The sequence below is a fragment of the Oryzias latipes genome, chromosome 11 (genome assembly GCF_053564925.1).
Source record: "Oryzias latipes strain Hd-rR chromosome 11, Olatipes_Hd-rR_3.1".
In the NCBI taxonomy this organism is placed as follows: domain Eukaryota; kingdom Metazoa; phylum Chordata; class Actinopteri; order Beloniformes; family Adrianichthyidae; genus Oryzias; species Oryzias latipes.
This window is the reverse complement of record NC_136247.1, coordinates 15,548,202-15,562,899: the sequence shown is the minus strand read 5'-3', so window position 1 is coordinate 15,562,899 and position 14,698 is coordinate 15,548,202. Positions and strand designations below refer to the sequence as shown.

General features: G+C 41.7%; 1 protein-coding gene across 2 annotated transcripts in view; it reads left to right on the top strand.

The window, feature by feature from the left end:
* Positions 1-14,698, top strand: part of dlgap3 (discs, large (Drosophila) homolog-associated protein 3) — a 59,473-nt gene that overhangs the window by 20,759 nt on the left and 24,016 nt on the right. Inside the window, exons 3-8 of one of the 2 annotated variants that reach the window (XM_078955365.1) lie at positions 1,637-1,848; positions 2,321-2,423; positions 2,501-2,717; positions 3,742-4,253; positions 6,584-6,678; positions 7,428-7,647. In XM_078955365.1, coding sequence (XP_078811491.1) covers positions 1,637-1,848; positions 2,321-2,423; positions 2,501-2,717; positions 3,742-4,253; positions 6,584-6,678; positions 7,428-7,647 — 1,359 coding nt within the window. Of the gene's footprint in view, positions 1-1,636; positions 1,849-2,314; positions 2,424-2,500; positions 2,718-3,741; positions 4,254-6,583; positions 6,679-7,427; positions 7,648-14,698 lie in introns of both variants that reach the window. The other variant, XM_078955364.1, reaches the window with a different exon arrangement.

The following is a 14,698-nucleotide window of genomic DNA, read 5'->3' as shown; positions in this document are numbered from 1 at the left end:
GATTGTTCCCAAAGGAAAAGTGTTTAAAGATCATCTGTGCCAACATGGAAACGTGTGGAGGGGAGTTCCACTGCAGCAGCAAACCCAAACCCATGTCAAGCAGTCATGTCTGAGTTCAACCTAACTCCAAGCAAGAAGCATGAAAAGAGAAAAAAAAATCTTCACAAGTTTGAATTGGAATCATCAGAGCCAAAGTGACCTGACAGGCTTTTCTGTTTCTGCATCAACACTCATCACAATGTGTGGCATCCGATCTCTCCACCCTTTGGCCTGTGGGCAAAAGATAAGAAGAAGAGAGGATGGAAAAAATCTAAAATAAATGAAGTCCACAGAAGCAGACTGAGGTGGGGGGATGCAGAGATAGCAAAGTAAGCTCTGGAATAAAAAAGAGATAAAGAAGATGACGTCAACCTGGAGGGGAAGAAGATGATGAAAGGAAGAATCAAGTAAGGAAATGAGAGATGCTGGAAGGCCACCACCATCAGGACTTTAGTCAGAATCATCTTTTAAGTGATGACCGTAAAAGCAAACCCTCAGCTGACAAACAGGTTCAGGGATTGTGGACCTGCTCTGTTCTTTTGTTGTTTTCTTCAATCATAAATAAAATAATAAAATAAGGAAAATCCATTAATTTTAGGCACTGAATTCGGCAGCAACAACATGAAAGTATGGATCCCTCCTGCCTTGTATCAACGATTCAGGCTGGTGGTGGTGGTGTAATGGTATGGGGGATATTCTTGGCACACTTTGGCCCCTTAGTACCAAGTTGATTTTGCATGAAATAGGCCCTTTAACCTGATCCAAATTTGACCGCATGGTGAAGGGGTTAACAGAAAACCACCATAGACCTACATGGAAATAGCTAAAAAAAAAGTCTGCATGGTTTCAATATTTCAATATATTAATACAGTATAGCGTTGATTTATTTGCTTCTTGTCATGAAGTGGAACCTTGTTTTCCTTTTCAGGTTTTCTTTTTGTCTTTCTTTTCTTCGTGTTGTTCATTTTGTTTTTCCATCAGAAAATGATTTGTCTCCTCATCCGTCATGCTGCTGTCAGCCGCTGAGGTCTGCTGTTTTTCTGCTGGTCTGCTTTGTCTCTTCTGTTTTTCTTTTTTTCCCAGCATCCCGGTTGTTTGTTTACCTGTTTTCTGTCTGTCCTCTTCTTGCTTACGCGGCTTTTGTTTCTCTGTGTCAGTGCTTCTCCAGCTGTCAGAGTTTCTCTGTCTCTGTAAGTCTGTTTGTCCCCCTCTTTCTGCTCGCCATTGCTCTTCTTGCAAGCATGAGCATGTTTTAGCCAACAGTGGTGTTTGTTTGTTTGTTTGTTTTGCTCGCTGACCCTGTGAGTTGGAGGATCTGGACTGTGTCTCTGAATCATTCCTGTCTTTCTGCTGAAGGTGTGAAACATTTGTTGCCATGAAACATATTTCTGTCTTTGGACTCTCAGAGCAGAAGTAAAAAAAAAGGGCAGTGGAAAGATTTTCTGTTTCCCAACTTTTACCTTCATAACATAGTCATTTCACCTTTTTAACACATTTGTACAGAATCCTGCTAACAGTTACAGCTTACCACACTTTTATTTATTTTATATGTGGATTTGCATTTCTAACATCTGTGATCACCTTCAACATCTTACAGGTCCCCTCGGAAGACTGGGGAGGGGGATACGGCGGCGGGGCAGCAGACAGTGGAGGAGAGATACCGTGCCGACGAATGCGGAGCGGCAGCTACATCAAGGCCATGGGTGATGACGACAGTGCCGACTCGGACGCCAGTCCTAAGGCCTCGCCCAAGTCCACCCTGATTGCTCAGAGGGAGGCCTTTAGGCGCTCTGTTAGCATGGATCAAAGGTCAGAGGGCACGGAGGGAGTTTGCTAAACAACACTCTAAGGTTGTGTCTGAATTCCTTCACTACTCACTACATAGTGCACTATATAGTGCATTTGCCCTTTTGTAGAGCTGTCTGAATCTACAATTCCAAAATCCATTGCTCTACAGATTTCCCAGAAGTCTCTGCATCAATGGTCACTAGTTTGGTGAATATAGACCCAAATGCACTGCGATTTTTCATGTGAAAAAAAATGTTTGAATTTAGCCAACCCCGCTACAGTTGGATGAAGGGGGGTACACCCAGAACAGGTTGCCACTCTTTTGTGGGGCTGAGGGAAAAAACCTTCAGGGAAAATGTACTTTCATGAGAACTTGATTTGTTTTTTTTTTCAAAGACTTTAAAACCTGAACATCAACAGGTGGGAAATGCTTGGTGTAGTGCTGTTCTGGACTTTAGTGGACTGGAATGATGAATTCTTCTGTCAGTTCCAGGTTCTCCTGTAAGCAGTGCACAGACTCCCACCCCATCAGCCGCCCAGCGCCCAAAGCCCACGCCCGCTCCCGCAGCTACACGCGCTCTCTGACCAGCTCCCAGGTAACTGAGACTGAGGGACCAGTAGAAATGACAAAGATCGCTCTGACTCAGGCGTTGCTTCTCTCCTCTACGGTCAGCTTGGAGACGCCCTGAACCATCAGTTTGAGACGGTCTGCGAGACAATGTTTGGGGAGGTGGAGTCTCAGGCCGTGGAGGCCCTAGATCTTCCGGGTGTGTTCCGTACCCGCAGCCACAGCTACGTCCGCGCCATCCAGGCCGGCTGCTCCCAGGATGACGACTGCCTCTCCGTCTTCTCCATGTCGGGCCCCCAGGGAAGCATCAAGGCGGGGGCCGGTGAGTCCGACAGATGCTGTCTCGTAGATTGATGCACTTCTTTTAACCTGGCAGAGATTGAAACAGAAAGGGAGTTTAAAAAAGCCTGTGTCTTTCTCCTTTTGGCAAAAGAAAACTTCTCACACTGCACAGCCAATTCAGTCTGCATCCACTTTTGTTTCCTTTTCTTTTTTAAATAACCTCCCTTTTTTTCAACCTAATCTTCTGTGTTAACATATGTTTGCACTCTAAAGGCACAAACCGGCATGCAAGTGATTTCTCCTGCTCTTTGTTTTCTCTCACCTCCCGCCGCCGTCGCATGATTGCAGCTTTTTCAGGCTCAATAATAGGTACAGAAACATCAGTGATTGTGATGAAAGCCCAGTGTCTCCTGCTGCTTTTGTCTCTTCCATTGTGTACTGCCCTCTCCTTGGTGAAGTTTTCTTCTCGGTGCCATCTTCTTTCATGATCTCTCCCTTTTTTTCCTTCATAATTTGGCCTAATAATCCTCTAGCTCTCCGGTTTCCTGGTACATTCATATATTTGTTGTTTGTCAAAACGTGTGGAGTGCAGCCTCCTCAGCACTTTGCAGGGCTCAGATTTCCATCCAGCAAATCCCTCAGAGATTTATTAAAGGCTGTGAGAAAAGTATCATCTTCATCAACAAAACACCTCTCTGGATGTGAGCACACAGGAGAGGGTTGAGCTTCCTTTAGCAGATAACGGAGCATAAATATTTAAGAAGCTGTAAGGGAGCTGCCCAAAGTTTTTTTTTCTTTTCTTGTTTCTTTAACAACTAGTGAGGTTATCTTGAGGTTAGAGCAAATCTTTACTTAACAACCTGCTATCTTCACCCTTTCATTCCCTGTCCTTTGAAAAAAAATATTTTTAATTTATACTTCATTTATACTGCTCAGTCTCATATTTTTATTGCTTTTTTATTTATTTTTGTGTTAAATAAAGTATTTTCTTTGTCATTATTTTCCTCTCAGTCTCTCCTTATAACTATTACCTGTCCTCTCTCCTCTTTCTTCTTATTCGTCAGTCTTTCCGTATCGTAAAGGTGCTCCTCCTCCGCTCCCACCTCGCATGTCAAAGTCTTCACTCTCCGTGCGAGCTCAGAGCAGCACCGAGTCCACCCAGGACGCCTACTTTCAGGGTAGCGGGCAGATGGCCCCAGGCTCCGGTCCGGGGCGCCCCAAGCACCACAGCAACTCCATTGATCTGGGAAGCTCCGATGGGCCCTCAAGTCGCACGTCCAGAGGAGGCTACTACACAACCAGCGGTCCCGGGCGTTACCGCCAGCACAGTAACTCTGCAGAGAGCCTAGATGGGTTCAGGGGTTCCAGAGAGCTGGTTCCCTATGGAGGGGGTCCTGGTGTGAGGACCAAGCATAGCTGCTCAGCCGACAACCTGCTGGAGGGGCCGCCAAGGCCGGCTAAGGAGAGGATTGGAGGCAGCCTGGGGAAGTCGTCCTCTCTGTCTCAGAATAACATGATTCTGAGTAAAGATGACGGGCGCGGGGGCAGAAAGTGGAGGCCTTCCATAGCTGTGCAGGTGGATTGATCTGCTTTGCTAAAAATGTATAAGGTTTTCTTAGCAGCTAGAAAGCGTAGGGGTCTCATTCTCTAATGGTTAAAGAGCCACTTGGTCCAATTTCTCACTGACCCAAAACCCGACGAGAGCAGCACCCTGCCACTTCATCGGTCCAAAAAATGCACTGTATTTGTGACCATTCATTCCCTGTAGCTTTCAAGTTTTTACACAAATTGAATTATGACAATGTTATATTTTTCAATATTCAATTACCTTAACCCCCTCTTATTTTGACAGCAGCACATACAATTTTCTTTCAAAATAAAGTGTCAATTAAGATCTTCCTGCTGAACTAAAGATGTTAGAAATTATGACTTTGCTGCGCCTTCACTCTTTTTCTCCTTTTACTATCAAATATAAACATAAGACTGGTGTTGAATCCACATTTTAAAAGTTAATACACATTATTAAAAAATATACTATAACAACAATTAACCACTGTGAAAGTAATTGAAACCTTTTTTCCATAATTTCCTGCAATTATCTGTCACTTTAAAAATGTAAACAAAAATAAAAAAATTAAAACAAATTAATTAAAACTACAAACCAATTATTTATTCTGGTCATTAGCATTTTTTCCCAAAGCCAAAGAGCCACATTGGAGTGAGAAAAGGACCGCATGCGGCTCCTGAGCCTCAGATTGCAGACAAAAGCAGACAAAAAAAAACACCAAATCCAGTTACATAATAACAAAGGGATGTGCTTTTTGTACAGAAAATGTTTGATTTCCTTTCATTTACCTCGGTCTTTAATTTCACCTCCTGTACATTATTACAGTGTTCCCTCGTTTATCGTGGGGGTTACGTTTTATAAATAACCCACGTGAAATCGCCGATGTAGGATCACAGATGCTTTCTGGCTGTAAAACTCACTTTTCTCAGACTCTCAAAGTCCAAACCTTAAAAAAAATCAGTCCAGTTCTATAGAATGAAAAAAAAATATGTGATCACAATAGAAGATTTATGCAGTTTTGTACAGATGTACAAGAGACGGAGGAGACTGACTGTCAATGGTCTACAGCTAATCTGGTCGCAGAACACAATGTGCTGTTTAAAAAAAAATTCATGCAGAATTTAACTATAAAACCCACAAAACAGTGTGACCACAAATACTGGTATACAGAGAGATCACAGAGTTTATAGTTATGGAAAATGCTTTATTTTAAGTTTTGTCTGTGGGCAAACATGGCAGCCTGCAGAAATATCAAGGTCATAAACCACTCTGTGAGCCTGTAGAGAGAAGATTCTCATACACATTTTTCTGCAGGTTGTAGTGAACACTGAAGCAACACATAAGGGTTTAAGTAGAGGAGGTGCCAGCGTGTCATGGGGTCTATTCAGAATGGAAAAATCCTTTCGGATCGAGTCTGTTTAATTTTTTCTGGATCAAGTCCCGAACCTTGTGTTTGGTTTGTATTCAGACTGGCATCAAGCGGGCCATCCTATTACAGATTGAAACTTGTAAACAAAACCATGTGATAAATGATCTCTTCTGTCATTGGGCAGAAATTATGAGGGCGATTAAAAAAGAAGAAGAGAAAGATGGACATGCTGCACTTTACAATTCCACTTGGATGTGTTGAGACTGAAAATATGTTCCATATTATCGGTGGAAATGAAATCTGGTTCCCTTAAAGCAAACCAAATGTGTACAAACCAATTTGTACATTTTTTAGATCCCCTGCAAAATTATGTGTAAGCTTTGCCTATTTTTCGAGGGGTGTGGGGAGTAAGCTATTGGATGGATAGACAGACAGACAGACAGACAGACAGACAGACAGACAGACAGACAGACAGACAGACAGACAGATAGACAGACAGACAGACAGACAGATAGACAGATAGACATACAGACCGTGTTGTGGAAAAGGATGGTTGATGGAAAAGGGGCCGGGGTTGCTCTGTGCCAAGAGTCCCACATACGACTCATTGGCAAATCTCTTGCTGCTCTGCAGAAACTATGTCCTAGAAAACAACAAAGGTTCTTGAATTTTGACCTAAAAAAAAGGGCATAATCATAATAAATTCTTGGTGAGATTTTGTGTTTTTGCAGTTTTGGGGATTTTTTTGTTTCAGAGAAAAGGAGCAATATAGTAAGATAAAGAACAAATCCTCCTGATACAGGCATTAGAAATGAACAAAAGTCAATTGTTAACAACTCCAAAGAAGCAAAGGATGACGTTTTAATGGACAAAATTGTAACGGAGAAAACGTCCATGTGCATTTGTTTTGACCTTTAGCAGTTCTCTACAGCTGTCTGTTGCTGCAGTCTGACCTCCTGTTCTGCCACAGGTGGACAGCTCGGAGACGCTGTCAGACTCAGACATGGAGGGGAAGGCTCTCACAGAGGTCCACTCCATAGGAGTCCAGGTGGAGGATGAGAAAAGGTAAAGAGGCTCCACTTGGTTTCTTTTTTTCTTTGCAATATGACATTGTTGGTTTTACTTGCTCATTCATTCGGCACATCAGTGGTTCCTTTCTTGTAATTTATGAATTCTCTGAAAAATCGTAATCTATTATTTAAAAATAAACGCATCTTGTTGAGCGCCTGCCAGTGTAGCCAGATATGACTGATTTGTTTGGATCCTATTAATTCATTTAAAATTTAATCAGACATCACAGCTTGAACTCAGTAACACTTTGTTCCAAGAATGTCTTGTTATCTGCCAATGGTGAGTGTAACCATGACTACTGCAAATCACACACTTAACACGACTCTGACACAAGGCCTTGACGCCTCTCCTAATTATATCTATCATTGTTTAAGGCTCAGATTTGCATTTACACACTCAGCTGTCACACACCTGTGTACGGCGTCCTTCGCCTCCTCCGCCCATCACAGATGAAATGAGGACACTGTGTGGAGAAACATGGGGCCGGTCACACAACAGTGAGTCAGACTGCAGCGACCAACAGAGTAAACACTCATGGCTGAGTCCACAGACGTGACATTTGCACACACTGATATGTCATATGCCAAAGGATTTAGCCGGATTTTCATAACCATGCCAGTTGTGGTGACTGCGGCGACAGTGCTTAAAGTGGAATGTGCATTTATCAGGCCATAAAAACATTGATGTGCGCGGCGGAGCGTGTGAGTGGATGGCTCTGAGCCTGCTGTGGCTCTGTCTTCCAGGCGAGCCCGTTTCAAACGCTCCAACAGCGTGACCGCGAGCGTGCAGGCTGACCTGGACCCTGAGGGCTTCCCGGGGCTCAGCATGGCAGTGCCGACGCAGGACAAGAGTCTTCAGTTTGGCTGCTCCTTTCAAAGGCACTCGTCAGAGCCAGAGTCCGCCAGTCAGTACACAGAGTGCCACCGCACCGTCCACACACAGGGACAGTGGGCCTACCGAGAGGTAAGCATGCTCTCTGAGAGCATCCTCTGAAAAGCTAATGTCACAAACAAGACAGTTTGCACTACTACTTCTGCATAAGATTTTTTTTCTGGGATTTTCTTTTCATATAAAAAGCTCAAAAACCTGTCACTTCACTAAATCTAACAGTTAATGTAGCAATGAAAGGACTGTACTGAAGCAGGAGCACTGATGCTTTACTAACCTGTTTTAATCAGAAAACAATTCCTTCAAGTAATTCCAGCTCACGGTTTGTGATTTGTGATGAGATCTGGAAATGTGCCATAATAAAAGATTTAGCCTCTGATACACCAGGGCCCCTCTAGCAATGGCAGGTGGAAAAAAGACCAGAACACTAACATTTAGCCTGCATCTGTGACTATTGGGTCCATATGTCAAAATCCTGTCAGATGGATAAAATATGTTTTAAGTGTTTAGCTTTAATGAGTAAAATAATTATTAGTAAGAACTGTGCAAAGGTTTACACTAAAATGGGGAACTTGAACAGTTTTACACCAGTTTTTTGATGATAAAATTATTATTATGTAGAGTATTGTTATTTGTATTGATTTAGCAAAAAGCACATTTATTTAGGCGTCAGCTTTTTTTTTAAGTGTGGGTTTTGCTTAGAAAAAAGCTTTTAATTTCTCTGTTGTAAAAAAAAAAGGAGAAAAAAAAGGATCCAACAACCCAAATATTTTCCATAAAACTCTTTATCTTCCTTTAATTAAAACAAACTAGGCTTGACCTTCTCTGGATGTGTTGTTGCTTTAAAGCAGCTGGTAAACAGAGCTGGCAGAAAGCCGGTGTGAAAACGTGACTACTGTAATTCAACGAAAACAGCATATTTTTTAAGTCATTATTTTGTTTCTTTTTTTGTGTGTTGAGTTTTACTGCAGGTTAAAGTGCAGCTCAGCACAGACCAGTACTGGTACCGGCCAACGAGACAGCAGGCTCTGCTTCTGTAAACACTGAAAATGCAAAATACTCCAAATGACTTAAAACAAACCATCAACTACTGTTTGAATCTTTATTTTTTTCAGATGATCTTCACTTCTCCAACAGACAGTTAAATAGTGATCCTTTATTTTATCGCGTTTTGGGTTTCGCAGATTTTTTTTTGTTCAATTTTGCATCTGGACTGCAATATGCCTCCTGATTGGCTGGGAGTCTCTTCATCATAAAACTAGTTTTTTATGTCTAATAAGGAAGAAAATCAATCAGAGGAGACTGTTCTTCTCGGAGGAGCTTTTTCTGTTACAACTCTTACAGAATGCATATCAGCATCTTTAATGCATTGTGATCATTTTCATCTTTAACATGGAAAGCTGACTCTCCCTGTAAGATTGTGAGCTTCAAGTAGAGTATCGTCCATTATCTATGAACCTGATCACCCACACCAGTTCCTGAAATGTGTTTTTAGCTGCACAGAACTGCAAAAAGACTCCCACATCAACAGTTTTCCTTCTCTGTCATTGACTTTGTGGTCTGAGCAGTGGCGGGTGGTCTCATTCACTTTTCTGATCCAGGGCTCTAAAGTGTAACCAATTTGGTCCCACGTGCGACTGGATTTTTCAATGGTGCGCCTTAAATTACATCCATGGTCTCTACAAGTGCGCCTAGCAGTTCTGTGGAAAGAAAAAGCCTAATCTCTGCGACTCTAAAAGTCTCATTCCTGTATGTGTATGCAGGTGTAACACACCTCGAATAAGAAAGATTGCTTTTGTTCACAAAAATGTACATCTGAGTCGTTCAGTTTGGGTCGGTGCGCATGCACTCTGTGCTCACGTGCCCGACAGTTGGAGCAAATCAAAAGAAAAGTCTGTTCAAAACTGTTTAACACCGGAGCTTCAGCTCCAACGTTTACAGACTTTCGTCTACAGTAACTTTTCAACCATTAACGCAGTCAAAATTATTCCAGCGGATTCTGAAGCAGGGAAAAAAAGCAGTGTTTGCGCTGATATGCAGCAGCGTGCAGTTGTGAAGTGTTTACGCAATCAGCGTTCTTCAGCGGAGACTGCCACAGAGGAAAGTGGCTTTGCGCCGCAGCTCTACATTAGTGATGTGTTGCTTATCGGTGCAAAGTCAGAAAGAAAAGCTGTTTTTCTCCGCGTCAGAATCAGCTGATTTACAGTGATTGTGTGAACGGTTGAAGATTTACGGCAGGGGTGGACTGTTAGCTCAGCAGACTGTGTTACTATATATTTCCTGACTTTTTATGTAAAGATCCCAGAAAGGGTTATTTATTGTATTATTGATTTCATAAATAGTATTATTATATATTTGCTGATTATTTTTATAACTTTTTTGTTTTGGTGAACAACCCAGAGAGGATTATTTAATATCAGATTGGGTTATTTATCTTTGGTTGTGTGTGGCTCTCTGGTAAACAATAAATGTTTACATTTAGACACCGCTGCAATCGTCAATCTTTTCTTTTTCAAACTGAACCTGGCTCCCAATCAGAGAATAGAAGTGTCATGTGGCCCTCACTGGAAAAAGTTTGCTGACCCCTGCTCTTAAGTCCCAGATCCTAATAAGTGTGAATAAGAAACATTCATAAAATGTTATTAGTTTTTCTGAAACACAAACTGCTGCAGTTTACCTGACAGCTTAGCTGGTTGTGCTGCTGCTTCATCTGTCTGAGAATGGTTGCAAACCGAGCTAGCGCGCAGTTAAGATTGCAACCATGCAGTCTTAAAATGCAGGGTCACTCGGTTAGCATTGTGTTTGGGCAGTTGTAAGGTTCACTCACTCAGTTCATGAATGCACTCGCTCAGTTTATCTTTGCCCTTGATGAATCAATGGCAGCCATGAAACGCCATAGTCTAGAGCCTTGAGATATTTTAGGGGCTCAATGAGGTTTTGTTTTAGTGAAAGGCTTTGGTAATTTTTTAGAAAGAGTAAACTTCAACCTTGATAATGTCTTAATTTATTGTTCTTTCTTTGTGTGAATTGCTCTTAGTCTGGCCCATCCCTTGGCATCAATAGACCCAGGCAGGGGCTATTAAATGGGGAATTTCTTGGGCACGCAAACCCCTCCACCGCGATAAGGTGGCAATTCAAAGAGGGGGAATTTTTTTTGATTGTTTTAACAGTTTTATTTATTTTATTAGGTTTATTTATTTATAAGTATTAGGGTACTAGAATTTAGGGGATTTTTTTTGGGACAGAAGGGGGAAACCAGAGCACCTGGAGAAAACCCTGTAATTAAAAGTTTTAATTTCTTTTTTTTTATTTTATTTTATTATTTATTTATCCAAAGTATTAAGGGATTAGAGTTTGGGGTGTTATTTTTTTGGACAGAGGGAGAAACCAGAGCACCTGGAGAAAACCCTGTAGTTAAAAAAGTTTTAATTTCTTTTTTTTGTTTGTTTTTTTTTTATTATTTTTTTATTGAAAGTATTAGGGGATTAGAGTTTGGGGGGGGGGGGTTGGACAGAGGGAGAAACCAGAGCACCTGGAGAAAACCCTGTAGTTAAAAAAGTTTTAATTTCTTTTTTTTGTTTGTTTTTTTTTTATTATTTTTTATTGAAAGTATTAGGGGATTAGAGTTGGGGGGGGGGGGGGGGGTTGGACAGAGGGAGAAACCAGAGCACCTGGAGAAAACCCTGTAGTTAAAAAAGTTTTAATTTTTTTTTTTTTTTTTTTGATTCTAAGTATTGGGGGATTAGAGTTTGAGGGGATTTTTTGGACAGAGGGAGAAAACAGAGCACCTGGAGAAAACCCTGTTTTAGACTCAAGTATCAGGCATTAAGGGGAGGGGGGTAACTTTCCACAACACTGTTGCCTGACCTCGAGAAAAATGCAACAGTGCTGTCACTAAAATATTTTTTTTCACAATAAAAGGGGTGTTGTGGAAAGTGTTATGTGTGTGTGTGTGGGGGGGGGGGGGGGGGTATGAGGCCTGGTGGTGTATGAGGGTTGTGGGGGGCTCGGTGTGTGTATGTGTTGTGTGTGGGGGGCTTGGTGTGTGTTTTGTGGGGGGTTTGGTGTGTGTATGGATTGTGGGGGGCTTGTTGTGTGTATGTGTGGGTTGTGGGGGGCTTGTTGTGTGTGTGTGGGTTGTGGGGGGCCTTGGTGTGTGTGTGAGGGGGTGTTGCAGAAGGAAGGCTTTCTCTCCAGTGTGGTCGGGGGTCCACTTAGTCTTTTTTTCTAGACTTTCTAAACAGGTTCAGGAACCTCCGACCAGCACTTTTCTTTGGAGGCTTCTCTTTCAGATCATCCACCTGCTGCTGTAGTTGGACCAGCAAAGCCTCTTGGCTTTCACTGATGAGGGTCTCTTTCTCCTTGACAACAACCTGTAGGTGACCGATTTGCTGTAAAAGGGTGGACTTTTCTTCTTCCAGTTGTTGTCTTTCTCTTTCCAGCTGCTTCTGGCCTTCCAGTTCTTTCTGGACTTGGGCCAAAGCAGCTTTTAATTTGGTGGACTCTTCCACCTCCAGGTCAAAGCTGAGTTTGGCTTGATTTGTTTTGACCCTCTCTTGTTGAAGCTCTTCTTCCATTTGGTGTAATTTCAATCCGAGGTCTAAATTCTTCTTGCGATAGGCCTTTTTTACCATTTTAAGCCGTTCGTCTTCTTGCTCCAGCTTTTTCCTCAAGATAACTTTAGAATTGTTTATGATCGCATCTTTTTCTCTGATGGTTTCTTTTAGTTTTTCTACGCCCTCATCAATATGTGAGAGCAATTCCATAAAGGTCTTTTCCTTCTGGTAACAAACAGAGCTGTCCTCCTCATACTTTCTTCTCAATGCAGCCATGTCCTGCATGAGGGAGGTGTTTTTACTCTGCCATTCTTCTCTTTCTTTAGTCAGCTGATTTTGTGCTACTGTTAACGCCAGCTGATGGTCATATAGAAGACGCTCTTTCTCCCTTTCAAATTTTCTGGTGAGCTCCAAATGTTCCTGCTGTTGCTGCCTTTTTAGGCCTGCCATCTGATTTTGTAGCTGGACGATGCTTTTCTTGGAGACCCTTTCAGTATTGCTTATGATCGCATCTTTTTCTCTGATGGTTTCCTTTAATTTCTCCATGCCCTCCTCAATATGGGAGAGCAATTCCAAGAAGGTCTTTTCCTTTTGGTAACATGCAGAGCTCTCCTCCTCATACTTTCTTCTCAATGCAGCCATGTCCTGCATGAGGGCGGTGTTTCTACTCTGCCATTCTTCTCTTTCTTTTGCCAGCTGATTTTGTGCTACAGTTAACCCCAGCTGATGGTCATTTAGAAGACTCTCTTTCTCCATGTCCAGTTTGCTCTTGAGGTCCAAATGTTCCTGCTGTTGCTGCATTTTTAGGTCCTCCATCTCACGGAGTAGTTGGACGATCTTTTTCTTGGGGACTCTTTTAGAATTGGTTACCTCGGTCTCCCTGTCCTCCTGAGCTGTCTTTAGCTGAGCAATTTCTTGTAAGAAAGAGGACTTTTCTTCACCCAATTGCTGTCTTTCTTCCGTCAGGTGGCTCACCTGTTCTTCAAGGTGTTTAGTTTTCAGAGCAGCATCTGCCAGCATCTGATCTTTCTGCTGGAGAAGCTCCTTCAGATGCCCTACTTCATCTTTCAGAGCAGTGATCTCTTGCAGTGCCTCTGCATTTACCACTGAGGTTGACTTAGAGGTTGAAGTTGGCTTATCCAAAGCAGTTGCACTTTGTTTTTCTTTTCCCAAAGGTTTGACTTCCTCAGGCTGAGTTGATTTAGGGACAGAGACCGGCTTCACAGGAAACAGTGAAGCTGGGCGAAAGGAGAGGGTTGGAGCAAAACTCAAGGGTTTTAAACCTAAGGTTTGGTTTTGCGGGCAGATTTTAGGCATGGGTTTTCCCCAATCCTGCTGTCTTTTTGGTTGAGGAGTTTCTGGATTCTCAGGAAATTCCTCATCTTCACTTTTAGAAAGAAGAGAATAATCATAATGAGGAGTTTCTGGCATATCAGGAAATTCCTCATCACTATAGGAAGGGGGAGAGTCATCGTAGTCTTCGTCTGTGTCATCCCAGTCCATGATAGTGTCAAACTCAGAAGTGGGCTCTTTCTCCACAACAGATTCAAAATTGCTGAGTTTGATAGTCTTTCGGGTTTTTCGGACAGAACGGCGTGTTGATGATTCCATGGTAAAATTAATTAAGATTTCTATTCAGAGTTTGACGACAAAGATTCTTTGTAACCGAAGGCACTTTTTAAAAAGAGGACCTGGTCTTTGGTTCTTTGTGATCAGCGAAACCTGTGTGCAAAAATGGATCTGAATGTGAAGTTTTGGGTCCTATATCTGAACTTTTAACAATGACATCATGATGATGTCATGACATCACATGAAATCATATGACATCATATGTTGTCATATGTTGCATCAAATGACATCATATGACATCATATGTTGCCATATGATGTATCAATTACATCATTGACAGTGCGTTACGTAGAGAAATGTTGCTGCTTTGAAATGGGGGAGGGGTCTTGTTTTCTTTTCTTTTTTTTCTTCTTTTTTTTTTGGGGGGGGGGTTCTTATTGTTTTTACCTAAAATTTATTTTTAGGGTAAAGAAGCACACACAGGCACACAAGCAAACACACCATTGAAAAACAAGCACACACACACAGAAACTGTAAAAACAAAAAACCTTTTTAAATTGTTTTATTTATTTATTCAGCTCAAGTTAAAAACTATAAATGAATTCAAACAGCAGCAAAAACGCATTATGACTTTAAAATGATAAATATTAGCAACATGAACATGAATTTTACACAGCAGTTTATCACACATAAACTGTCCTCTGATCTAAATGTTGAGGTATGGAAATGTTTGGAGAGGTTTCCTCCACATTTTCATTTGTCGTCATGAACAAACTGAAGCACCTATCTTGCTCTTCTTCAGACTTTGAAAAACAAAAGTCACTAACTAAATCCCAACATTGTTTTTTCAGCTCCGTGAAAGACATCCTACTTCAACTATATTTTTATTCATTTAAAATGAATAAAAAAGTGTTCCCAGTGGTTTTTCAAAAATACTTATGCAGTTTTTAGACAACATAAAAAAAAACGGTTTCATTTTCTTGGACATAGTTTCTGGAGAG